This window comes from Gouania willdenowi, chromosome 17, assembly GCF_900634775.1.
Source record: "Gouania willdenowi chromosome 17, fGouWil2.1, whole genome shotgun sequence".
NCBI lineage: Eukaryota > Metazoa > Chordata > Actinopteri > Blenniiformes > Gobiesocidae > Gouania > Gouania willdenowi.
In genome coordinates, this window is record NC_041060.1 from 14,433,988 (window position 1) to 14,460,407 (window position 26,420).

Genomic DNA, 26,420 nt, shown 5'->3' on the forward strand with positions numbered 1-26,420 from the left:
AACTTTGTAAATATACACCATAGTCATTTACAACAAAATACACACTTGACACAGATTTATCCAGCTAACAAAAGACACAGTTCTGTCTGTGGTTGAGCAAATTGTAGGAAACACCTAATTACACAGTTTATTTGCCTCGTGGTGCATGAAGTTTGGCTGTCTGGCACTGAACGCTTGCAGGGCAGTGAGTATCCTGATCACGTCTGCACTAGACAGTTTGAGTCTGTGACGAAGCAGACAGGCAAAGAGATCCACGTGTGGAGCCCCCGGGGGAGAGAGGCGGTTGACCCTGCGGCGCAGCTCCACCAGCTGCAGGAGGGCGGAGTCCTGCGATCCCTGAGTGTACGGGTAGTCTATCTGCAGGATTAGGTCTTGGATCGCCTCAGGGTCAAAGTGCAAACTGTACCCGAAAAGCTGCATGCTGTTGATTTTCATGTAGCCGACATTGTTGGTGGGCTCCAGGACATCTGGAGGGTCATAGTACAGAGTCATGTTTTTGTTTCCTGTCGAGCTTCCAACTGCGTCCTTACTGTGACTCCTCAGGTAGAAATGAACCGTCTCGAAAAAGCTCTTCCATCTGTTTCCCAGAGTTAAGGTCCAGTTATAGCAGTCCAAAGGGAGATCCAGTCTGTTCCGCCTCCAGTCAGGGTATCCGTGCTGGCCGATGGGTATGGTCCAGCTCTCTGAATGGCTGCCCCCAAACGGGTTCACAAATAAAGACAGGGCCGGCTCCACGCTGCTGTTTTTGGTTAGGCAAAACTGTATTGCGATACCAAGAAGCATGTGAACCCGATTCGACTTCACCCGGTTGCTCTTGAGCGTGAGCAACATTCTTTTCCTCCATGTTGGGTCGAACCAAGTGTTTATTCGCACGTCGTTGCTCACAAAGACGGCATGCAGAGCGATGCGTGGATCGCGCCGCTCGAGCAAGTAGCGCAGCTCCAGATCCTGGAAATCTCTGTCACTCTCTAACCCTAAGTAGGGGTCAGTGGGGTCAGGCACCGCGGGACGGCAGGATCCCTGGGTCAGTGTGAAGCCGGGGTTACAGCTGGCGCAACGGGTCCGGTTCTCTGTGGCACAGGAGGCACAGCGTGGGCCGTCGCCCACAGAGCAGGGAAGGACGCCCTGGCACGGTGGATGTTTGTAAGAGCAGGAGCAGCTGCGGCTCTGGTCACTGTATGCACCCACCTGATTGTTCTCACTACAGTACAAGATGGAGAGAGCGTAGCTCAACCAGAAGAGCAGAGGCCTGAGGGAGAGACAGAAGTGTTCAAAGATAGAGAACGAGCAGCCACATTAAAAAACATCCAAATTTATCTTAATCGTCTGAATTTATTTCGCTTGAGCGCAACATATAGTGTATTCGTTGTATAAAAAGAGGTTGAGGGGAAATATATTTGCCTTCTTCAGTATTTTTATCTTTTTTTTTGTTGTTGCCAATTTACATGATTTTCATTAATCAAGGGTCAAATGTTAATAATAACTGACACAGAGCCATACATCATGCTATTATCTGATGGCACCCAAAATACACAAATTATTTTCAACTTTAATGAACCACCAGTTACAAATAGACAGGGTATAATAAGGAATGATGATTGGTTTGAGGACTGAGGAGGCAGTGGGATGCTGATGGATTGCATAATTTAGTTAATCTTTCTTCCAGAACTTCCATCAACATGGAGTGTTCATCGGAGAGGAATACATCTAAGTAAACTTACGACCTTAGTGGTCTCATATTGGGTGGTAAAGTTGAACACCTACGGCGGGAAAGTTTCTGAAAAGCATGTTATTTGCAATGAAAACTTGTAGCTTATTTGTCGAGTCGACACTAGAATATTTGGCCAAACATGATCCTGTTTGTCCCTCAGCGGCTGAAAAGAGAGGCAGTTTTGATCCTGTCAGCACTTTTCACCTCACTCACTAACAACTTTTCCTCGGGAGCTTTCTAATAAGGACTGTCTTGCTCCGCTGCTTTCTCTCACCGCCCGCCGCATAAATCATTCTCATAATTATAAGTTTTAGGGAGCACCTTGGGTTAACAGGCCTCAGTATATATATATATATATATACTGACACCCCCCCACCCCCTCCTCATTCTGCTCCTGTTCAGCTTCTCACCTCGGCCTCAACAGGATTACTTTCGGTTGCTTCCTGCACCTCTTGCTGAGACTGAAAAGCTTGTTAGTGCAGCGGCAAGCTTTGGTGAAGAGCTGGTTGCTACTGGTTTCTAGCTGCTTGTAGCGCTGTAGCAGGTTGGCATCCGTCCTCCACAAGTGCTCCACGACAGATGTATTCACGGCGTAATGGGTCGGCAGATTTCCAACGAAGCTTTGGAACTCCTCTGGAAGACATGAATAAATAAACTCACCCTAAGTCAACACTCCTCGAGGTAACAATCTCCTGAAAAACTGTCAGTTCATATCATTTGGCCCAGAAAATTAAAACAGCACTAACGCATGTCATGAGTCACAACGCTTGCTTTTTTGCTATTCTGCAATTTTACATAGATGAGCTTCCATTGTGTCAGGTTTTCCTGTTTTGCAAAGACGTACACACCTGTCTACACACCTGTTGGTATTAAACACCACACATTTCTAATGAGGCACGGGCAACACCGAGACCAAAAAGGCGGCTCCTGCTAGCATCACTCCAGCACAGGTTGCCATGGGAACCAATTATAATTTTTGTCAAACATTGTATGTGTTGTGTTTGATTTAGAAATTAAACTATCGGAGGTATACACCTTTGGAACATCAGGCTGCGTCTGTAATTTACAATTATATTGATAATATTCAACATAGTTGCCGGCAGGGTTGGGGTCAATTACATTTTTCAGCTACAATTACGTTTTCAATTACCCATGTTCAATTACAATTCAATTATGATTACAGTGATCAGCATTTTTTTCATTACACTTATTTTTTATGCTCTCAATTACAAAAGTAAAATAATAATTAATCACAATTACCGAGCCTGAAATAAAAACCTAATAAAAGTAAACCATCTCTTATAATAACGGGTCCTAAATCAGCTGTAAAATACACTAAATTATTTCCTATCTATTGGTTACCTTGGTAGGTTTCCTAATCATATATTACATATATATAGCGTATATACAAATAATTGTAACATGGTTCACCGGTTTTGCGTTAAATTACAATTGACAATCTTTAAATAATTTTCAATTAAAAAGTAAATAATCTCAACTCAATTGCAATTCAATAATGACTATGACAGGAACAGATTTTAAAAATTACAATTACGCCATAATTGTTATCAATTACGCGATTACAAATATAATTGACCCCATCCCTGGTTGCAAGTGGCACCAAAACACAATCTTGTCATTTGTGTTCTTGGAAAGCTCAGCGGTCTAATTCATGAGCTGTTGTAAGGTTTATTTTTACCCGGTTGTTTTGTTGAACAGCTCGAGGACAAATGGCAAAAGTTGTTCTATTTCTCAGTGTAGTTTATTCTAAGTTATAGTCACAAGTAAAAGTTTTAGCAGACCTGCTTGTTCCTGAAAACTAAGCTCAATCTTGGGAGTTCAACATTTATCTTCTTGGGCTGGGCTCTGCCCTGTAAACAGTGGAGGCTGGTGCACAACAGGATTGGCCATATATCATCACAAAACCATGCACAATCATGTGACCACACTTTTGCACAGGAGCCGGGAACTGCAATTACTTTGGTATTGTGTTTGTGTAATGTGAGTGAATATACATGTTTGTTATTTTAAAGTTAGATGCCAATGCTTAAGAATACAGTATATATGAGAGTGAGCTTGGATATTGATGTGTTGAATTAAATGTACTGTGTGGGTAATGTGGCTGAGGATGGAAATTAGCTTTGGCTACAATCCTGCATATTCACAGGTACATGCTTTCTTAGCATTTTCTTGTTTTTTATTTGTTTATTTACTCAAGGGACAATGCATATTAAAATCACAGCAGTCCAGTCTTGCTGCATCGTGACCTTGAGGGTTATGTGAAAACAGTGCAACTATTGCGCAGTGTGAATGTTGTACAGGCATCATGTATCTAAAGCAAAAGAGTCTCATGGCCTACAAAAGAGAAATTAGTTCACAGACAATATATTTCACTGTAGAATTGCTGATTATTGTTCTATTTTAACCTAGAAAGCACCTTAACCTTTGCCTTCTTATCCTGGTTTGGAGTGTGCAGTGCAGAGGATAAAAAAGCATCTCCATATTACCATCTAGGAGAAGATACAGGAGCATAGGCTGCAGGGCCAGCAGAAAACTGAATAGCTTCTTCCCACAGGCTCCTATAAGCAACCTATGCTCCCTCCCCAGATACGCCTCCATTATTTCTTTTTATTGTATCCATATTTATCTACAGCTTTTATTATTTATTATGTTGTACTTTGCACTGCGCCGCTGGTGAGAGCACATGTCGTTTTTATTGTGTCTATGGCTACACTGTGTAAAATGACAAATAAAAGGAATCTGAATCTGAACTGGAACTATAAGTCTACCTCACAATAATGCTAATGTATCCATTGCACACACTCAGACACAGGTCAGCCCAAGTTATATTATTTTTCCAATATTTCTGTGCAAATTTGTTCTGACATTTGACTTTTTGAATGTCAGAAAAAAAAAACTGCAGTAAAGAACATTTTGTGCTTAAAACAAGTAATTCTCGTATAATCAGTTTATCATTTGTACTTAAAGAGTGATAATTCATGCATTGATCTTCAATTGAGGTAATACAGTATAACAGTTTAAACACAATCATTGCTAAATTAATAAACAAACTGATGGAAAAATAAAATAAATCCTACATACAGCACATCATATCCCAAATGTTCTACACCAAATCCATCCATCCATCTATCTATCTATGATCTGTTAATCTTCCAAATAAATGTGACCATACACATTCTGATCAACCACCCAAACAATAGTATTTGCTTTGTGTGCAGTGTTATATTATTTCAAAAGTTCAAAAAAGGAGGACAATTTACTTACTGTGGGACTTTGATGTTCAGTACTGTAGCTGTTTTTTAGCAGGCAAACCTTATGGGAATTCACATTCTACTAAAAGACAATTAAAAGGGATGTTTCTTCAAAGGACTGGGCCATTGCAATAGCAAAAGCCTTGGTTCGAGTTGAGTTGAGGCCTTAAGTCAGGCATCTTCAGCAAAGACTTCAAGCAAGTGTAGTTTCTAAACTAATTAAGAGTTGTATATATTTTTAAAAACTGCTCTGTGTTTGAACATTTCCTCTGGTCTGCATCACTAGCTGTTACATCCATACATTTAAATATGAATTACTTAACTTAGAGAGCGAGAGGCCTGCAGTAAAAAAAAAAAGAAAAGAAAAAGAAAATATTGGAGACGGACCCTGACAACATGCTATATAAGGCATCAGAGGGAAAAAGGTTTGCAGCTCGTAAAATGTAAAATCATTCTTATCTTTTATGAGCCCTGTTGAACTTCAGCTGACAAGTAGCAAAATTGAACAAATAAATAGTGTGTTGTAAAACAAAAAGTCTTGTAAATAAATGAATTAAGCATTTTCTATTGATTTATGGTGGGCTGTAGAGACCAAGGGGCATCAATTATGCTTTTTCAAATCCTAAAACATTGACTTGTGATTTCAGAAGTTCCTGTATCATTTTGCCTTTTTCTTTGACTCTTGTCCTCTGACTTTTAATAGCTCTGTATTAACAGATGGACTTTAAAAAAGAAAAAACTGAGAGCTCTCTTCAAACCACTGAACAATCATTTGATTTGACAGGATAGCTGACAGCTCCCCTGGTTTGAGGTTTGGCAGCTGGCAGCCTTTAATAATCAGAACAAAGCACACACACATGCTGCCTCAGCTCTAAAGTGACCACTATCTCCAAATCCTGAGCATGTTTTAAAGGTCGTGTAGTCTTTGTGGAGGCACATACTGTACAGCCCTGCAGAAGAGGGTCATGTGAAATTAGTTTGTGACTCACCAGATTCTTCAAACTCCTGGTTGTTCCATCTCCAGGCCTCGCTGAGGCGCAGCAGGTGGTTTTCTAGGTTGTCCAGGTCAGCTACCGGACAATTACACTGTGGAAAGTCCGCGCTGCACTCGCACCAGCAGTCCCCGTTCTGGCAGACAAACTGGCCCTCAGACTTACAGCCAATATAGTCAAGAGCAGCTTGGATGAAAGAGCTTTGTAAATAGCCAGGGAGGATGACCTGCAGGCCTGGAGCATGAAAAAGCACACGATATGATTGGTTCATATGTTCTTGGCTTTCCTTTCAGAAAAAAATCATCTATTTTTGACATCAATCAGTAAAAGAAGTTTCGTTCACTCAATATGAAGAGTAGTTTCTTATAGAGACTATTATACTGCTGTTTAAAACACAACTACCACTAAATCCCAATATTGCAAACATTTGCTAACTAAATGTACAGCCCAACAACTTTAAGTGTTTTTTTTTTGTCTTTGAGTCAGCTCATATTGAATTACTGAATTACTAAAAACCTTTTAAATTTGAGACAATCTCGTAAAGGTTCATGTAATATAAAATGGTACTTTACTTTTATTGTACATATCCTCTATATACACAGGATTCAGCCCATCCCTGAGGATCAGTGCACATGGACCATGTAGTGCCCAGGGAGCTGTTAGGATAGAGGGCTTTGCTCATGGGTCTACTTTGGATTTGAGCCAGTGACCCTCCTGCCATATACATATAATTATTTACATTTATGCTACAGTTGTTCTGTTTGGGCAATTTGCATAAGAAACTTTAAATTCTTGACAACAACATCTTAGTAGGTTACAATCCCTTGGAAAACAGATACCTTTAGGCAAAATGAGCCAAATACTACAAAAGGTTTCTGATCATTTGGAGAACATAACAATATTGATGCTTGACTGTTTTATATGGATGTGAGAGTTGTTGTTTTTTTTTCACAAGTTTCACAACTTCTTATCACTCACTCTTATCAGTATATATTTATATACCTTGTAGCTGAACCTTGTTCTCGGGACTGTGAACCAGTACGGAGCTCACTGTGTCCAGATTGTCATAGTTACTGCATCCAAGAGGACCAGTTCTGGTTTCAGTCACCTGCAGGTAAAAAGAGGGTTACTGTTATAATGTGTTTGTGCTCATACATCTTTGCATGGACAGTGGACACACTCATCTCCTATTTCTCTCTAACTCAACATACAGACTCATCTTTCGTCAAGATAAGCAAGACAAGGTGTTAAACCAGAACAAACGAACTCCTTAAACTGAACCAGACGATGTGTCTCTTCTACTCCAATTGTAAAACACCCAGGATTCCGAATTGATTTCTTTATGCATTCATTTTTCTACACCAACACATATTTTTCTACACAGGGCACGGACAGGTTAGGCAAGACAGATCACCAGTTAGACAGAAAAATAAACACAGTCTCTCTTTGGTTTCTGTTCCAGGGGAGAAAAAAGAGAATCAATGACCTAAGATGACTCTCACTTTGAGAGAGGGCTGAAAGAAGTCATGTTTTGTCAAGCAGGACTGAGAATTTTTAAAAGAAGCGTGGGCTAAAGGCAGTTTCAAAATGAATACCCGAAAGACAAAAGTACTCATCAACGTCAATGTTAATCCTGCACAGCTATCCAATCCTGGAGCCTCATTTATAAAACATTACTTGGGATCCATATTAAAAGTGTGCATGTGCTGAAAAATATGGTAATACTCGCTAGGGGTGTGCGTTGCCAGGAATCTGATGATATGATAAGATTTGCCTGTCACGATACTATATACGCTTACGTGCTAGGCATATGTTAGCGCAATTAAATGTTTTTGTCTTTATAAAAAACATGATTAAAAAATCTATTTGGACATTTTTTGGATCGATATGATAATTGCAGGGTGAAATATGATGGTGATTTTTTTGTTTTTTTGTTTTTGCATCTAATCAAGCTTGCTAACCAAAGGCGTTTTACGCTCGATCATGGCAGAGACACCGAAAAGCAATTTTGTTTGTGGGTGATTGAGGTGAAAAAAAGTATATCTTTATTTGATGGTCAAAGTAGTGGCATGACGAATAAATGAAAAGCAAGTTATTCCGCTGTCACTGCTGTAAATAGTGTAAATGCCACAGAGCCAAATGTGGCAGAGGTGAAGGAAAAAGAGGTCTGAGAATGGCATAGCACCGTCACAGCATCTGCTACAGGTGTGCTCACTGCGTCACATGTTTACAGAGCATTCAGAGGTCTAAACTCCTCATGTCAGGGAGGTGTAGCTCCACAACAGAGCGCCTAGTAGCAAAGGCCCATTAAAGCACACCTTGTCTGTTCGATGGCGGTGCCGTGCAGTCTATTCCCAACACTGCTGTGCATCGGAAAAAAATTATTCATTTGTTGGCTTAGGTAACTGTGCAGCAAGTTTGTCAGATGTTATATTGATTGTACGCACATTTTTACTGTAGCCTTAGGCTATGGAATCAGAACAGTATCATAATGAATGAACTCTTGCAGGGTTTTTCACAGTTAAAATCTCTCTCTTTGATCAGCACATCGTCGTCATCATCATCATCATCATCATCATCATCATCATCATCAGTCATTAATGTTTCACTAAATAGTTTAATCAGTTTGACATCTATCAGAGTTTGTAATGAGCTGCAGCAACACACACACACACACACACACACACACACACACACACACACACACACACAGCTGATTGGCTCCGCGACGCACAGGTAAAATAATTTGAAATGTAACACATTGTGTCCCATCTAAAATGGGTAAATGTGAACATATTAGTAACGCTGAATGGTCAATCCTTTGGCGTGCTTGTGTGACTCCGCCCACCCCTGTGACAGCGTCAGTGTCGCTTTGGATTGATTTTTTCCGGGAGTCTCTTCTGCAATATTATGAGTTTGTGTACAATATAATGTTTAACCCTATCGAGGCGCTGCACTTATTCCAGGGTCAAAAGCGTGTTAGGGGAAAGGAACTTAAGCAGACGGGAGAATGCGCGTAAAGCCAGATTTGAATAGGAACGGCCACATTTCAGGGCTGCTCCACCCAGAGTGCGTAACTGGGATGAAGGCGTGCAGTGACTGACTTAAGTACAGGTGGGGAATAGCGCGCAGCCAGAAACAGCGTCAATACGTGGCTTTTTGGACTTACATGGAAGGGAGAATAGAGCCCTAAAGGAGCAGGTCTAACACTGCAGGCTTTGGTATTTATCATTACGTGGATCTATAACTCTGGTATGAGATGAATTTGGCTTCAATTCACTACCGGTGCCATCATTTCCCCATGTTTCCGCAATGTCAAAGTGAATGTATTGATGTGCACATTATCACACTACGTTTATTTAAAAAAATCAGAAACTTTGCGTGTAAAGTGTCATGCGCATCATTCAGGCCCTCTTTCGTGAGTGCACAAAGCTTATCAATGAGATTTAAACCTAAAATCTAATTGTGTCCCATCTCACCACCACCGAGAGAACCATATTTTCTTTCACTATTACATTTAAGGCCTCTGATTTGGTATCTGAATGCTTTAAAATACATGAGATTTAAATGAATGCCGTCTACTGCAGGTGCTGCTTCTTGTCCCACATCGTGCTGTTGATTCATTTTCCGCTGTCGTTCAGTTTTTCAATCAGCCTCGACCTCACACCTGCTGCAGAGAGGCAGTTGACTGAATGTTGTCTTGTCTGTAAATGAATGAAATTATATGTTTAATCTATCAAACTGATTCATGACTGGCCACTCTCAGTTTTGAGGGGGGGTCTTGTCTTCATCACCAGCTACTCACTTTTTGCGTCTACGTACGGCCCTCGGGCTGATAAATGTGCGCGCTCTAATAGCCACTTTAGAAGGACAAATGAATGACTGGTGTTTTATACAACAGATAGTAAAAATCTTTTGAAAAAAACTTTCTCCCCCGCAAATGAATTCTAAGTAACCTTGCACTGTGCGCTATTGTTTTGGTGCTGCCTGGGAAAAGTTAATTAGTGTGTTCATGGGCCGTTCGCAGTAAATATTCTGACACATTCTTTCATCGCTCTCCCATACGACTCAAAGACATGCTTGTTCTCCTTCCTCCCGCACATTTCATAAAAAACATGGTGCAGCAAATCAAAAACAAGGAAACCAATCTGAATGTCTAGTAGTTAACAGTACTTAAAATAGGCCAATATATGGCTGTAAATAAGCGTTTATTCCTAATCCTTGTTGATGATGTAAATTAAAAAAAAAGATTTCATTTAGTTCAAATTACCATAATGTCCCAGATTGGGCCTGCATTCAGTGTCAGTGGATTCGAATGTCAGTAAACTCTGATTTTAAATGTTTTTTATTGTCTAGAACAAGGGTGTCAAACTAATTTTAGTTCAGGGGCCAAATAACAAGTAGTTTGATCTTAAGTGGGCAGCAGATTTTAGGCAGTTTCAACATTAATATCCTCAAGTTTGCAGTTTGACATAAATGACACATAAAGTATGTAAGTACAATATCCAGGCAATAAGTGAGAAATATCAGTCTCCGTAAAACTTTCTCTGACAAATTTTATTGAATTTGTGATCAGTTTGTCTTTAATTTGGGGGTAATTATGTGAAACAATTTGAGGAAAATTTAGTTCTTTGAGCAATTTGAGATTTAAAATGGCTGCCATCCTTAAAATATTGTGGCGTTTCATTGAATTTGTGTATTTAGAATGGCTGGGAGATCTACAATTGAAAGTTTTGGTAATTCAGTTTGGTAATCATGTTTTTGTCTTTTTCTGCTTTCTCCTACAGGCCGAATTGGATGTTCTAAAGGGCTTGATTTGGCCCCTGGGCCTTGAGTTTGACACATGTGGTCTAGAATATCTTCTTTTAATGTTCTGCCCAGAGTTTCTGGACAAATGAGTGAAAATACAGATTTTATGTTTCCCAACTGACCTAGTGTGTTGATTGATTCACGTTCTCTCTCTGTGTGCGGCATGCATGTGTATTTTCAGTGACTGCTTCTTCTTCCCTTCAAACCTAAAGCAATGATTTCCTTTCCGACTGTTGGAGACTTCTTCTCCCTTCAGAGCTCAAGGCAGCATGTTTACACCTCGTTTAATTTGTACCTCTGCAAATCACAGCCCATTTTCATCAATCATGTTTGCTCAGTGTGTTGGCATCATCTTTGAAATACTTTCCCATCATATCGGCCGCTAAAGCGAGAAATGTGCACACGTCGCTTAAGGTCTTTATTCAAACCACTCGCTGAATAAATTCTGCTGTGGGAACATTTCATGACATCAAATGATAATGTTTAATGATGTTTTAGCAGTACAGAAAACTTGTGATGTTTTAATCAATAACTGGCTGTTATAGCCAACGAAATTGATTGAAATTGACTCACATGTTAATTGATAACATAATGAATTTAAGAGGTGTAGCCAAAAATGTTAAATAACACTAAATCTTTTTCACTTTTTATGTTGTTGTTTTGTTTCCGTCAAGATATGACTAATAATTAACAGTAACAGACACTATTGGGTTTTTAATAATAAACCACCTTTGGTTTAATGACTTTTTTTCTTTTACTGCTATTGATTAAACAATATTCTGTAAAGGGAAAGTCAGTCACACTTTAAAATTGCTACAAACCAGTGTTGTAAACTATTGGTAACAATGAAATTCATTGATTATGTCTACTCTAGTTTTAAAAAATGGGTTTTAAGAGATAAAACATAATCTACATGTGAGTTACATAAAATGTAAAATCCAGGGCTTCTTTTCCACAAACTACCAACAAATAAAATGACATCTCAAATCATCTCTATGTTACTGACATGCACATAAACATTAGAACTTCCACGTTTTATTAGTTGCCTTGTTCACTGGCAGAAAACTAGGCTAAATCACATTTCTGTCAGTTCAACTCAAACACTGAGGTTTCAACAGAAACTTTCATTAAAGTTCTCAAACATACCAGGAGCAATTTGGACAGATGAATGTCCTATGGAAACTGAAAATAGTTCATTTAAAAATGGTTTGATGATTCAAGAAATCATTCAAAACTAAACTTAAAAATGATTATTCATGTTTTGTGTTTGAATGAATCAGCCTTGGCCCATGGTCAGACCCTTTCTTTTTTGCTGGTCACTTTTAGGTTAGCAAAGCAAAGACAAACAAACAAGTTACCCACTATATCCTGTCAGTCTTGGGACTATTAGAAAAAGACAAGTTGGAGGTCATCAGAGAGACTCAAACCCGCAATCTCTGCACTGAAAGGCAGGGACGCTTAGGGACTAGTGCTGGGCGGTATACCGGTTCATACCGAATACCAGAATATATTTTCATTATGATATGAATTTTTAATATACCGCCATACCGGTGTATTTGATTACACAACTTTCGGAACGCTACGCTGCGCCGCATTAAAGACTGGACCCTTTTCAACGTTGCACTTCTAACTAGGAAGGTAAACAGTAGCGCTCTGGAGTTAGTCACGGTGTAAATCATACGTGTAATGAAAAAGAAAGACACAAATGAAAGCTCTGAAGCTGCATGTGAGCATGTGCCTGCCTGCGCATGCCTCTGCTACAAGAGAACAACACTCACGGACTCGGAAGCATGGTTAGCTTAGCATGTTGGCAGTTTTTGAGACAATAATGCATGTTTTCTTATTGCAATTAAATAAATGAATATATTTTATTGGATAATTGTGACCATCACCAGCCCTCCATAAGGAAGGGTAAGAAACACATTATTTTAGGGAGCATATAAAAAGAGAGGGCAGTGTTACACCTAGGTGAGGGGGAAGGGAACAGGAAAGAGAGACTCAGGGAAGAAAATGGAAAGAGTTGCGAAGAGGTGATTATTTTAAAATGAGAGTGAGATGTGAAGTTGTAGTGCATATTGTGTTGGGTAATCAAGCCAGTCTGGTGACAAGTGTGAGGCTTAGGTATAATGATGGTGGCTGTGAAGAGCGAAGGAGTGAGTGGTAATACCTAAAACAGGATCAACGTGTCTAAGATTGAGCCCAGTACGAGTTTTATCCCACAGCCCAAGGCATGCCAGTGCATCGTAGACCAATGTATGTGCAAGAACCACTACTGCAAACCCAAGCGCCGCCCCGGACCCTAGATGCAGCCACCCAATAGCCATTGTGTCGTGAAGCAGCCTATTTCACCTTGTGGCCATTATTGTGGCTATACCGCCTGTCATTGCCCAATCTCGTTAAATCTCAGAAGCTAAGCACGTCTGGGCCTGGTTAGTAGTTGGATGGAAGACCACTGAGATCACTGGGGTGGCAGTCGCTCCAGTGATATCTGTCATCCTGTCCTTAGGCAAGACACTTCACCCACATTGTCTAGTATGAATGTAGTGTGTGAGTGTGGCCGATGGCGCACTATAACAGCCTTGCTTCTGTCAGTCTGCCCCAGGGCAGCTGTGGCTATACAATAGTAGCTTACCACGACGAAGTGTGGAGGGAAAGAATATTGCCATGTAAAGCGCTTTGAGTGACTAAAATAAGGCGCTATATAAATCCAATGCATTATCATCATTATTACCTTCCTTTTTTATGAGTTATTTGTAATTTTCAATTCTTGAAAAGTGCTTCTTTAACACATTTGACAATCCAACTGACTAAGCTCTTCACATTAAAATTTAAAGATGCACTGAAACATACACTGGCTTTTCTTACTGTCTTTCCCCTTTGAAGGGTAACAGATTATATGAAAACAGAACCTCAAGCAACTACCGCTATGTGGCCATCATGAGGTGATCCATTTGCTGGCATGTTGCTTTGATATCTCACTTCCACATACCCTTATAGCTGTGGAGGCAATCTGGAGGTGATGGAGCCTGCGTAGGGTGCTCTCTCTGTCTGTGAAGTAGGAGGCAGCCAGCTGGTGGAGGGCTTCAAGGGTCACCACCCCTGTAGCATTCAGGTTCCTGTTACTGCTGTGGACGGTCTCAGCGCCTGAGGGGGAAGACTCCTGGCTGAGCTTCCTTTTGTCCACAAATATTGTCAGAGCCTCTTCCCCTGGAGACAGAGAGAGGTTCATTAGCTCTGACAGAGCAGCACTAATCACCTTTCATTAGAATCTTTTCAGAACAAAGAGAGACGTGCACAAGTGATTAAGTGCAGAGGGGCAATTGATGGTTTAAATGATTGGAGACAAGGTCTCTGCATTTATTATAGCCTCCATGAATAACAAGAGCATTTTTGTGAGATCATTGTTGAGTTCCCCCGATTATTGTAATTACAATAACTATAATGACAAAGATTACAATGGAAATGAAAGCAGATCTCAGGTCAACAATGAATCTTATAAGAAAATCAATCTGGCTTCATTTTAAAATCCTTGAAACCCAACTGAAAAAAAGATGTAATGAATATCTGAAAAACCATTAGTTGGGATTTTTGACAGTTTTGCTCAAGTAAAAACAGATAAAATGACATCTGTTGCGTCGGCTTCATTAAAATCCTCAGGATATGCAAATGCTGTAATTTTTACTTCCAAGAAATAAATTCTTGACAAACGACGGTTAATAAATTATTGTGAAATATCCACATTTTGGTTTATGTTAGAGCTTCTAGTTGTTCATGTTACCGTTATAGAGCTGGATTATAGGACCAGGAATGACTTCCAAACCATTTTAAGTGAGGTTAATTATTTGTGTAGTCCTAAAACTGTGAAGTATCACTATTTTAGTAGCAAACTTGCATTATCGATGAGGTAAATGTGAAAACAGAGCTCTTTCTAAATCTATGCAGAATGACTCAAAAACATTCAGCTATTGGAAAAATAAAACCCACATTTCATGAGGAGGAATTTTCTGTCTTTCCAGACTGTGAGTTTACACTTATGTTTGAAAAAAAAAAAAGTCAATATAAGAACTTGAGGCCTTTCTGTGATAAAGTAGAGCAATTTACTCCTTTTGGTACAGATTCTCTCTTTTCCCCAAGTTCACCTCATCTTCAGCTGTGGCAATAGGTCATTTTCCCACAATTTTTCAGTATAACTTCTAACATGATCCCCAGAGAACAGGTGTGAAATAGCTACATTCACTTTAGGTGAACAGGTCATCAATAAGTCCTATTATTTTCCCAAAAGTCTGAGTTTCTGAGAATTGCATTATGTGTCTCGTGTTTCACAGAGGTGAGAAATCCAGACGGTGCTTTAAAAAAAAGGGGAAAAAAGCCTCATTTACTTCAAATCCATCTTGGGAGAGAATGCAAAGCACATTTTATTAGAAATGTTTGATTCCTGAACTTTTTAAATAAGCACAAAATCAGCATATTATGGCCCTTTGAAATAAGATTTGGTTTGCCTTGATATCAATTTTACTTCTTTTTTTTTCATACATTACAACATAAATACTTGGTTTTATTTGTGAGAAATCATCACAGTCTTGAAAAATTCAGGCCCGACCTTGATATGACTTTTGTCACTGCTTATCAATTAAAAACGTGTATTAAATTGTCTTTTTTTTACATTTTACTTTTCCCCTGAGCTACAATGATATTTTGCTGCTTGTGGTCCAAGTTGTACAAGAAAAAAAACATCACTTCTCTCACACTTAATGTTAGAACCTGATGATGATTCTTGTTTCCAAACATTCAACATGTAGGACAGAGTAGGACATGTAGGACAAAAGAGTAGCATTTCTCTTGTGTTTACTTAGCATTGATTATTCAGGAAAGATGGCTCCAGTATTATACTGCTTGAAAAAATAAATAAATAAATAAAAAATAAATTTAAAAAAAATCTAATTAAATCAGACTAAAGCTGTTTAAAATTTGAGTATACAAATATTGTATAAAATTCCAGTTGATTCCCCATCATTGGATTATGAAACCAGTGCATTCTAATTTGAGGCTAGGGCCACTACAGACAGAAAGTGTAGCTGGTATTGCCGGGTTCTTTTTGGGGGAATACTTTACCTTCTGCACCTCCACCTGCAATAAAACAATTTTGACTATGGAATGAGGTGTGGTTAGAAACTTTCTCTACTATTTTGCAGCCGTACAGTGGGGCCAGTAGCAACACCAAAACGAAATAAAAACAATGAAATAAAAAAAAATCCCTCTTATCCAATATATCAAAAGTTTAACAGACCCTGCTCTGGGAATAAACGCTTTTGTGAAATTCTTACAAGTATCTGTATGTTCAAATGCTGCAGCTCATGGACTTCAACGTTTCTTTTTACGCTCAACAGACACACAGTAATGATGAAAACATCATTTAAGCATGTGTTACACTGATTATAAAGAGTATATATGGAGCTTGTGACACCTTTTTCATACTACATTAATGTGAGAACATCAAATCTGCTATCATATTTTTTACTTAACGCAGTAAGTCCGCAGGGAAACTTTTTCCTCAGTCTGATAAGGAGCACTGCCTCCACAGACCCTGAATGATGTGGAAGGCAAAGGTTTTCAGCCTCTCATGAAGTAAGAGCACACGGTCTGGTCACACCTTGAATAATTAAAAATCACTTTGCGTCCTCGTCTTCCATAAACCGCCACAGAGGAATCTATCCATAGCATCGGTATATCGATAGCATAACAATGCTGTCTCTAAGCTGCATTATACACTAAGTTCTGAGTTCTTGCTGAGCAGTCTTTGAGTCATAGATCACAGTCAACTTTCTGGGTTAAATTTCTTACCACTTGAGTACTCACAGATCAACTTTATGGACAGTTATTATGTTACTGTGTAAGTGAGAATAAGAATAGAGCTTTCCCTTCTGCAAAACAAACCTAAAATAACAGCAAATCATCTAAATTATGCAATTAGGTTTTTTTTTCTCCTGATAAACCCACAGTTTCAAATTTTATGATAAATTATGCATCGTGCTAATAAATGACTAAAGCAAAAAGTGAGCAAACTGCAATTAAATGAGGGTTTTATAGCAGCCATAGAAGAATAATCACTTATTTTCCACACACTGCAGTTATTTGTTGCGCAATAAACCAATAGCAATTCAAGGGCTTATTTTTATGCCAAATTACGCTGATCAAAAATAAACCCTAAAAACCATAATGTATGGCCTGGTGCTTCAAAGGCAGCAGGCGGTGAGATCATTACCACAATATGTTGGAGAAAAAGGAACAAAGTTGTGTTTGAAGCTTTGAGAATCAAGTTAGCTTTGATTAGCATGCTGTACTGTACCTCCCAGGGTGGCAGAGAGGAGGATGTGTGTGCCATATTTTTTTATCAGACTCTCTGTTATCATTTGCAGCGTCGGTCTTCTCCCGAGCTGGCGGATGGTGTGCATGAAGTCGGGGTCGAGGGGCAGTGCCAAGCCACCGCCACCAAAACTGTCCCGCTTCTCCACTGCCAGGCTGTTGACCTTCCATCGTCCAAACTCCCTGAAAACACAACAAAAACCACAACTTATGTTATTACATGTTTCCAACAGATGATATCTCTGTAATTAGCTTACCTGTGAGTACCTGTGCTGTCTTATATATAACATAAAATGTTTTTAATGTAGAACACAGCGCTGAAAATGGCAGCTGTGGTGTGTCGATGTGTGTTCCTTTCAGCTGCAACTACCAAGTTAAATTCCTTGTACAATCCTTTCTGATTCTGAGAAAGACAGTCCTGGGTTCAAGCCCTAGGGTGGACACTTGTGTCCTTACTGTGTGGAGTTTGCATGTTCTCCCCATGCTTGCATGGGTTTTCTCCGGGTACTCCGGCTTCCTCCCCCACTCCAAAAACATGGTTGATTCCAGTCTCTAAATTGCCCGTAGGAGTGGGAGTGAATGGTTGTCTGTGTGTGTGTGTGCGTGCGTGCATGTGTGTGTGTGTGTGTGTGTGTGTGTGTGTGTGTGTGTGTGTGTGTGTGTGTGTGTGTGTTGCCCGGTATACTAGGGCTGGGCGATATGGACCAAAACTCATTTCTCAAAATGAGGTTATATAAGATATAAATCTTGATATTTTTACTCAATAAAGTTTTTTCTTCTATAAGGGACAGCATGTGTGAGTGAGTTCTGTAGTGTGGCTTGTTTAGTGGAAGCTCTGGGTTTGGACACATTCAGCAATCCATCTAACTGTGATTTTCACGCTGCTCTGAAAAGTAGCAAAAGCAACGAATAAAATTTTAATAAAAAATAAGCTATAAATGAAAATATATCGTTGTAGGCGATATTGTAATTTTCTATATCGCCAAAATTAAAATCTCAATATATTTTGATTCTCAATATATTGCCCAGGCCTAGGGTGCACCCCCACCTAACGACTAATGAGAGCTGGCGATCGGCACGCCTGTGACCCTGAAAACAGGAAAAAGGAAAACTGTATTCACTGTACATCCAGGCCCCAAACCACAAATCCTCACTAGGCAAATAGAAAAAAAGTTACATTTTCAATAATTCAATATATTTAAAGGTAATATTTAACACATCCTTCATTTGTAGTTCATGGTGTTGTACATAGCCTAATTCTAACACTATTCAAAGAGGGAATGTTCATCTTTCGCTTTTTAGAAATTTTCATGAGGTTGGTACCGAACACCCCTACTGATGAGTTCTACCGCTGTCAGCATTTTTGCGATCCCTTCCACACCTTGTACACTAAAAAAAAGCCTTTCACACATCATTAAACAAACCTTGACAAGGTGTAGAGACTGTCAACATGTTGCTCTCTATTGAGAGCAATAAATTAAACCAACTATACATTTTTCAGTAGTCAAAGTTATGAGTCAGAGTTACAGGATGCACACGGGACACTTTGTGTTGGGATGTGAAGCTGCCTGCAACACAGTGCACAACATTAAAAAGGAGAACCACCAAAACTGATGAAGCACCATCATTTGTTATTTTGTGGTATTCACTTCAGGCTCAGAAACACATGTGCTGCAGTATTTTTCTACCTACTTCAGTATAAGCCCAGTTAATGTCTCCCTCATGACATGCCTGGTATTTTGTGTCCGTCCCTCACTTTCAGGGAGGCCATCAAACCACAACCATGGGTAGGGATTGCCACAGAAATAATTGTGGACCAGGACACTGTGGAGTGTATCATTATAGCTTATCGCCATGACGATGGGATCAGACTGAGAGCTTGTGCTGGACAGATGGGTATTGTAGAGCTCCAGCATGATTTTGCCCCCCAGCCATTACAGAAGTGTTGTATATTCCAAAACATTAACAATATGCCTTGAAAATAATCAACCAAGAGGATAAGCCTGAATACAGTAGGATAGAAAATCTGTTTGGCTCGGAATAATTGGACAACCAAATCCAAAAAAACCTACAAAGTGTCCATCAGTGTGTGATGGACACTGCAACAGATTTCACAGCATTATAAAGAGGAGTATGGTTGAATAAGACCTTGGGCTTTCAAACAGGGAACACTAATGGAAACTGTGAAGTAAGGGTGCACAATACTGTTCCTAAAGGTTACTCATCTTCCACACGTTTTAGACATCTTCCATTTTAACCACACCACAATCTAATGAATATGTCATCATCTACACCAGCAGACGACCTGTTAACAAGCCACGTGTAACACACAGGTGATTTTGTGCAGGCAGACATTTTATGACAGGTCCATGTTGAAAAACAGTGTTACCTTCTCTAAAAATATCTATCATAGAAACTGGTAGAAAGATAACTAGATATCTGGAAAAAACCTTCACAATTAACATGTATGAAAACAGAAGTTACGTTGTCAAATCCATTGGATTATCGATGGAAATTAGCCTGCAGCTAAGTCCAGTGTATTTACAACTTTGGCTGTACATTAAAACACACCATCCCACTCAAATAAACTACAACCTTTTTAATTAAATCTAATTATATCAAGCCAAGGAATGGATGGTTTTCTAATGGCTGAGTCTATAGATAAGAATAGTATTATTAGACAAACTAAAAGTAACCAATTAGCTTTTAGCTTTTTACTTACGTGAATTCATAGAAACAATATTGCTTTTCTATTTTTAATCTCAAAGAAAGTTGCATGTTAGCTTTCCAATGTGTACATTTATAAAATCATATATCCATCTATCTACCTATAAAAGCAAGAAAGGTCTGTGTGTGTGTGTGCGTGTGTGTTTGTGGAGCAAATATCTCCGCGACGCTGTGTCTATTCAACCTGAAACTTTGTCAACGGCTTCCAAATACCCCAAGTGTGTGCATCCGTTATTTTGTAGTAATTTGGTCATTTCCAAACATTTATTTTCATGTTTGTTTGACCGTTCGCTGTTTAGACCAGACGGTCTGAACTGAATGCTGTCACTGGCCTCGTGAGAACTGCCACCTGAAATGGCCTGAGTGACAGTTCTCGCGAGATTAGTGCCGACAGCGGCAACATACCCGGAAACAACTCAGAAGAGAGATGGATGAATGAAGACGTTCTGGTGAAAAAAGCAAAGAACTGGTGTAAATACCTTGGAAAATGCAGAGAGTTTGCCTTCCTAAAGAACAGCAGGATGGAACACAGCTACACGTTCTGTAAAATTAGTAACTGAGACTTTAGCGTCTCCCACGGGTGAAGGAACAACACAAGTCAGCATGAAAAATCAGCCAATCACAAGCGCTTTTACTTCTCAGGACAGCATGTAAAGCTCAGTTAGATAGATTAATGATTGTGTCCAAACCCAGATCTTCCTCATAACAAGCTACACTACAGAACTCACTCACACATGCTGTCCCTTACAGGTGAAAAAGCCAAAAGTGGCACATATTGTGCAGCTGTTTGTTAATAAATGAGCATGTGTGGCATTTTGCATCAGAAAATTTAACCCAGAATTGTTTTTCTCGTCAAACTTTATTTGATAAAATTATCAAGATTTATCTTGTATATCACCATTTTGAGAAAATATATTGAGATAAGAGTTTTGGTCCATATCGTCCAGCCCTAGTAGGAATGTTCACAGCATCTCAATGTCAACAAAGGTAGGCCTCCCAGATTCTAATCACCTAATTGTATTTAGTAAGTGGTTGACAAGTGGGTATTTTAGATTTCCTGTACACGTGTCTTAAAATATAAAGGACACTGGAGCTTGGTTGGGGTGGAGGGTCAGCCACATTTCATTGTATCAATGACCTCTCAGCATTAAAATCACTACATGCTGTAAAATCACTTTACTGCTGTAATTATGTTCCTGTAGGCTACTTGAGGGTTCATGTTCATGATTAATATATGATTATGGTTCAAAGCAACATCAAATGCAGTTTTTTTCATCAAGGGACAAGAAACTTGTGTTGCCGGCTGGCTGGCTGGCTCCCCACACCCCTGCATGGAGTGGACCAGTCTGTCAATGACTCCTGGGCCACTCCCCCCCCCCGGTTAGCACTGACGCAGAATGGAATGAAAGCTACGGTAATTCATGTATTGATTAATTCATCTTCAGCAGACACTTATCACGTAAAGTGTCACAGGGTGAACAACAAAGACACGAACAATCACCGTCAAATTAAATAGCATTCACTTTCACTGCACAATGCATGTTGAATTGTAGTAATTGTAACATGCATCTTTTTGTACTGTGGGAGCAGCCCAGAGAAAACCAGTTACAGTACATGATAACCCTGCATGGGATTAAACCACAATCTCTGTCCTGTGAGGCACTGAAAGTCACTATTGCTCGATCGAGCATTGCTTACAGCAGGAAGATGGTTTAAAAATGACTGACAATCTTTGAATGTATCCTATTGTTACAGTTTTAATTGTTCTTCAATTTCTTCTGTTAACTATTACATGTTTTCATTACCAAACTACTTCATTGGTCCTTAAAATTGTCTTTAAGATGTGAAATAACACGGCTCATAAAATGAAAGAGTTAAAAATACATTTTAAGAGACTGTCCCTTAGAGTCTTATCTCACCTCTCCCAGTTTGGTGGCATCCCTGCTGCTATGGGAAAATACTTGAAATACTCCAGATATGACAATAATCACTTGTTATGTTCAAAAGTGTTGACCAATAATGCGAAGAAGGAAGCCTCGATATGAGACTGGTTGAGACACTGGTCCGTTTGAAAAACACACACAACACCCACCACAGTCTAAATGAAACCCATTGATTTAAGCACTTGTAGTTGATCACTAAGCACTTGTATCTACTTTCTTGGACCCTTTGTGCTCTTAATCATTAAAGAATTCCTCTTAAGATGTATATTATATAATTAAATACACTTATTATTCATAAATCAAGGCTGAACTGATACACTGTAGATAGTATTTAGCTAATTCAACACTTTATTCCGCATCAAACTGTTACATAACTTTGTCTCAGGAAGTGCAGTTTCTCAATGAGATCCACTGCCCTCTCACTAAAACCAATTATGTCCTGGTCATGGGTGAACGAAACATCGAACAGTCAAATTTAAACTGTACAACACAAAAGATGAGAGAACGTTCTATTCTTGCTGTAATTCAGTCAACAGTTTCTCGTCGGATTACTGCACAAGTGAAGGGCACACTTTGACGCACCTCTCCTGCTTTGGTTATCAGCTGTGCTACTAATTTGTTGCAGGTACCTGTGAGGACACCATCGAGACTCGAGAGTGTGCAGGTGTTCACTTCAAACTCTCCTGCAGCTGCTGTTCACTGATAAGTCGATTCCTGTAAAGTGCTCGTCAGTATAATGATCCTGTGGCCACACGAGAGATGGCGATGGTAGCACTGACCATATCTGGAACCTGATTAGACACCTTCCAGTCTCACCCCAGGTGAATAATGGAGAAAAAGAGACCAGAAACTTCCAGAATACAGAGTAGGCATCTTTAATGTGTCTGGATTGGCTTGGGAGAAGCTTTATCTTACACATAATTAGGTTTCAGTATTCATGATGAGGTTTGAGCTCAAACTCATGTTTTTTCTTAAGTATGCAGCTTAGAATAATTCAATGAAGAGACAATTTAGAAACTTTTACAAATAGATTTTATTTTTGTAGTAATACTTGTATTAACCTCATATCTGATTAGCTTTCATTAAGTATATTGAAAGATGTTTTCTTAATCTCTTCAAGTATTTTATGCCTGCGAATCTTAGCTCATATTTTTCATATATCTTTAAATTTGATATTGTTCCTCTGCTTTCTCCCCATTGTAGTTTAATTGTATGAATCTTACTGCTGTTAGAATTCTAATGAATTGTAGGTATATGGTCATCAATGTCTCTCTCCATCTTTTTTCTTAAAGGGTGGATCATCCAGACTATTGGTCCTCCTCACTGTCAGTCATGTTTACGTAAGGCCATCGTGACATAGTGGGAAAAGTGCAAATATTCTTTTGGTAATGAAGCTCGTATGACCGATGTCCACACCACTTGTAAGCAGAGCTGTGCAAGAGGAAGACTGGGCTCGTGCACGCTCTCTTTTTTCAGAAAGTGGAGACAGCGTTTCTTTTCTAAACATTGTCCACAATACCTTTAAATCTAAATAAGTTCAGATTTTCACAAATTTTGGCCCATAGTTTACAATGGGCTTGATTTATTCTTAAGTGTGCAGCTCAGAATAATTTTACAAGACAATAGAGACTTGAACAAATAGAAAATGTAATTATTTATTTATTAACATTTGTACTAATGAATTGTAGGTCCGAGGTCACTCCTAATCAATGATTTATAATCATAATATTTGCCATCTTTATGGGCCAGATTGGATACCTGGCATACCTTTCCATCCCTGCTACATCTGCACTAAGCAAATGTCTCTCTCTCTCTCTCTCTCTCTCTCTCTCTCTCTCTATATATATATATATATATATATATATATATATATATATATATATATATATATATATATATATATATATATATATATATATATATATATATATGCTAATAATGTTGAAAATCTGGGCTTTATAGACAGTTATATTTTGATGTGCTAAAAAAACGTGCAAAGTTCATGCAGAAATGGGAATTTTTTTTTCTTTGGAAAATGTCATGATGATGACATGCTTTAGTGTTAATTTGGCATGAAATGTCAGACTTTTGCGTTCTACTTGCAGACTGGCACTTTTTTGCGCTTCGAATAACACTTGCACTTTAAGTTAGAAAGGTTAAACCCAAAGTATATTTTGGCATGCCCAGAATTAGTCAAATTCAATTGAATTTTATATAATTTTTACATACATAACGACTACAACATATATACATACATATATATATATATGTATATATATATATATATATATATATATATATATATATATATATATATATATATATATATACAATTTGGTTTTGCAGCATTTTAGTTGAACTAGATTTATATTTCACAAAGTGAAAGTATAAAAATACAGTTTTTTTACAGTTGTTGTTTTATTATTAATAATAATAATAATAATAATAATAATAATAATAATAACAATAATAAATTAATAATTTAAAACATTTAAAAATGTCTTTCAATTTTTCAAAAATTTCAAGCAACTCCACATGGGGTCCCAACCCCAAGGTTGAAAAACAATGGCTCCTGAATAGTTTTATTTCCTCTCTCTCTCTCTCTCTCTCTCTCTCTCTCTCTCTCTCTCTCTCTCTCTCTCTCTCTCTCTCCCTCTCTCTCTCTCTCTCTCAAGTACCCCCTGTGGTGCCATTGCGTACCCCTAGGGCTACACGTACCCATGTTTGGTGTCAATTATAACTGTAATTGTGTAATTGGTAATCAATTACAATTGTGACATAATTATAGTTTAAATTGTAATTGAAAAGTAGGTTGCCGTTGTAATTGTAATTGAAATGTAATTGAGTTAGATATTTGACTTTGTAATTGTACTTGTATATACAAACTGTCATTTACCATGTAATTAAATGCAAAACTGTCGAAGTTATAGTTCTATGGTTTACACATAGACCTACCGTATGTAGTAAACCATTATTAAAATTTACCACTTCCCTTGAGGATCATTTTACCATTTAAAACAATGATAAATCTCTGGGTATACTGACAGAAAAAAGGCCCACATCAAAAACACCAATATTATCATGGATAAGGAAGCCTAACAAGGCAACCAAAAGATTAGAAACAAATTGGATGATAGATAATATTTCTAGTGTATTTTACAGCTCATTTAAGCCATGGGTGAAAACTGAAACCTAACACAAGAGGAAGATTACGTTTTAAGGGCTTTTCTTTTTTTTTTATTTTTTTTTTATTTTATTAAAGGCTCAGTAATTGTGATTAAACGTATTTGAATTTTAGTAAATCTGAGAACTTGATTTGATGAGGGGGACATAATTATTGTAAATGGGGAAAAAAAATGCCAGTCACCATAGTCATAATTGAACGTGAATAATTGAAGACGTAAATGTAATTTTAAAATGTCATTGACCCAAACCCTGCACGTACCCCCATTTGAGAAACACTGCCCTAAAAAATGTCTGGCCACCCACAGTCTACTTTAGCCAAAGCTCCCATATGTCTTTAAGCTGAACACAAAGTCAAATAAACATATATACTGTAGGTTTGTCTCACCTGTATATTCTGTATCTGGTGCTGAAGCCCTGCTGGTACCTCTCCGCAGCCTCGGTGAACTCCATGGACTGGTGGAAGGGTCCTTTATCGGACAGGAGCCAGCTCAGGGAGCCGGAGCCGGAGCCGGAGCCGGAGCCGGTGGCCCCGGAGGTCCAGCAGCAGCAGCAGCAGCAGCAGCAGAGCCAGAGGCTGACAGCCTCCCATAGCAGAGACAGCCGCTTATGACTGGTTCTGCGACAGCTCATGCTTCACCCGCTGACACCTCATCCTCTCCGGACTGCGAGGAGCACGAAACTGTTGTTAGGAGTCCGCAGGTAGCCCCACGCGCCGCGCTCCATCGGACGGTTGCGTTACATTCATTTTAAAAACCCTGACACACCGAATTAACAGCACCGCTGACTCACGTATAGAAAGATAAACCCGATTTTACTTTGAAAGGCAAAAAAGTGTCCTCATACATACAAAATAAATTCTGTCTTAATTCAGTTCCTTAAAAAAAATTAAAAAAATAAAATAAAATAAAAAGTGGATCCAACTTATTGATGATATCCAGCCCAACTTCCTTCAACGAGCTGGTTCTCCGTCAGCCGAGCATCCACTGGTGCTGGAGACAACCAGCACTTCATCCCGCGTCCGTGCAGCGCTACCAGGTATTTCCAGAGTTTGGTTTCAGTGTGAACATCCAGACTGCTTTCTGACTGCTTTTCCTCTCTGATGAAGAGCGCTTTTCTTCTCAAGCTCCCCCTTTTTTCCAAGTGAGAAAGCGAGAGGGTGAGCAAGTGCATCATTATGAGGGTGATGTACTTGTGACTCTGATTATAGACAGTGCACGTGTAGTTCTGAAGCCAGAGGTGGGAGGGTATGCAGAATTCACGATGTGAGACGATATATGACACTTGGCTTATTATTATAATGATATGAGATGATGTATTTGGAAAGGTGAAAAATACAAAAGAAATTGCAGGTGGAAAAAAAATTACCATGATTTTATATGACTTTAGCTCTGGGCATACTTACAAACTTACTCTGGTT

The 26,420-nt window shown here is 38.9% G+C and overlaps 1 protein-coding gene across 1 annotated transcript; it reads right to left on the minus strand.

The window, feature by feature from the left end:
• Positions 1–52: 52 nt before the first annotated feature.
• On the minus strand, positions 53–26,158 carry LOC114479816 (BMP/retinoic acid-inducible neural-specific protein 3-like). The gene is made up of 7 exons (XM_028473704.1): positions 25,389–26,158; positions 17,131–17,330; positions 13,774–13,991; positions 6,978–7,083; positions 5,973–6,209; positions 2,122–2,344; positions 53–1,249 (listed from the first exon to the last, which is right to left on the minus strand). The coding sequence occupies exons 1-7, from the start codon at positions 25,631–25,633 to the stop codon at positions 115–117; spliced, it is 2,364 nt and encodes a 787-aa protein (XP_028329505.1). The 5' UTR covers positions 25,634–26,158; the 3' UTR covers positions 53–114.
• Positions 26,159–26,420: the final 262 nt, after the last annotated feature.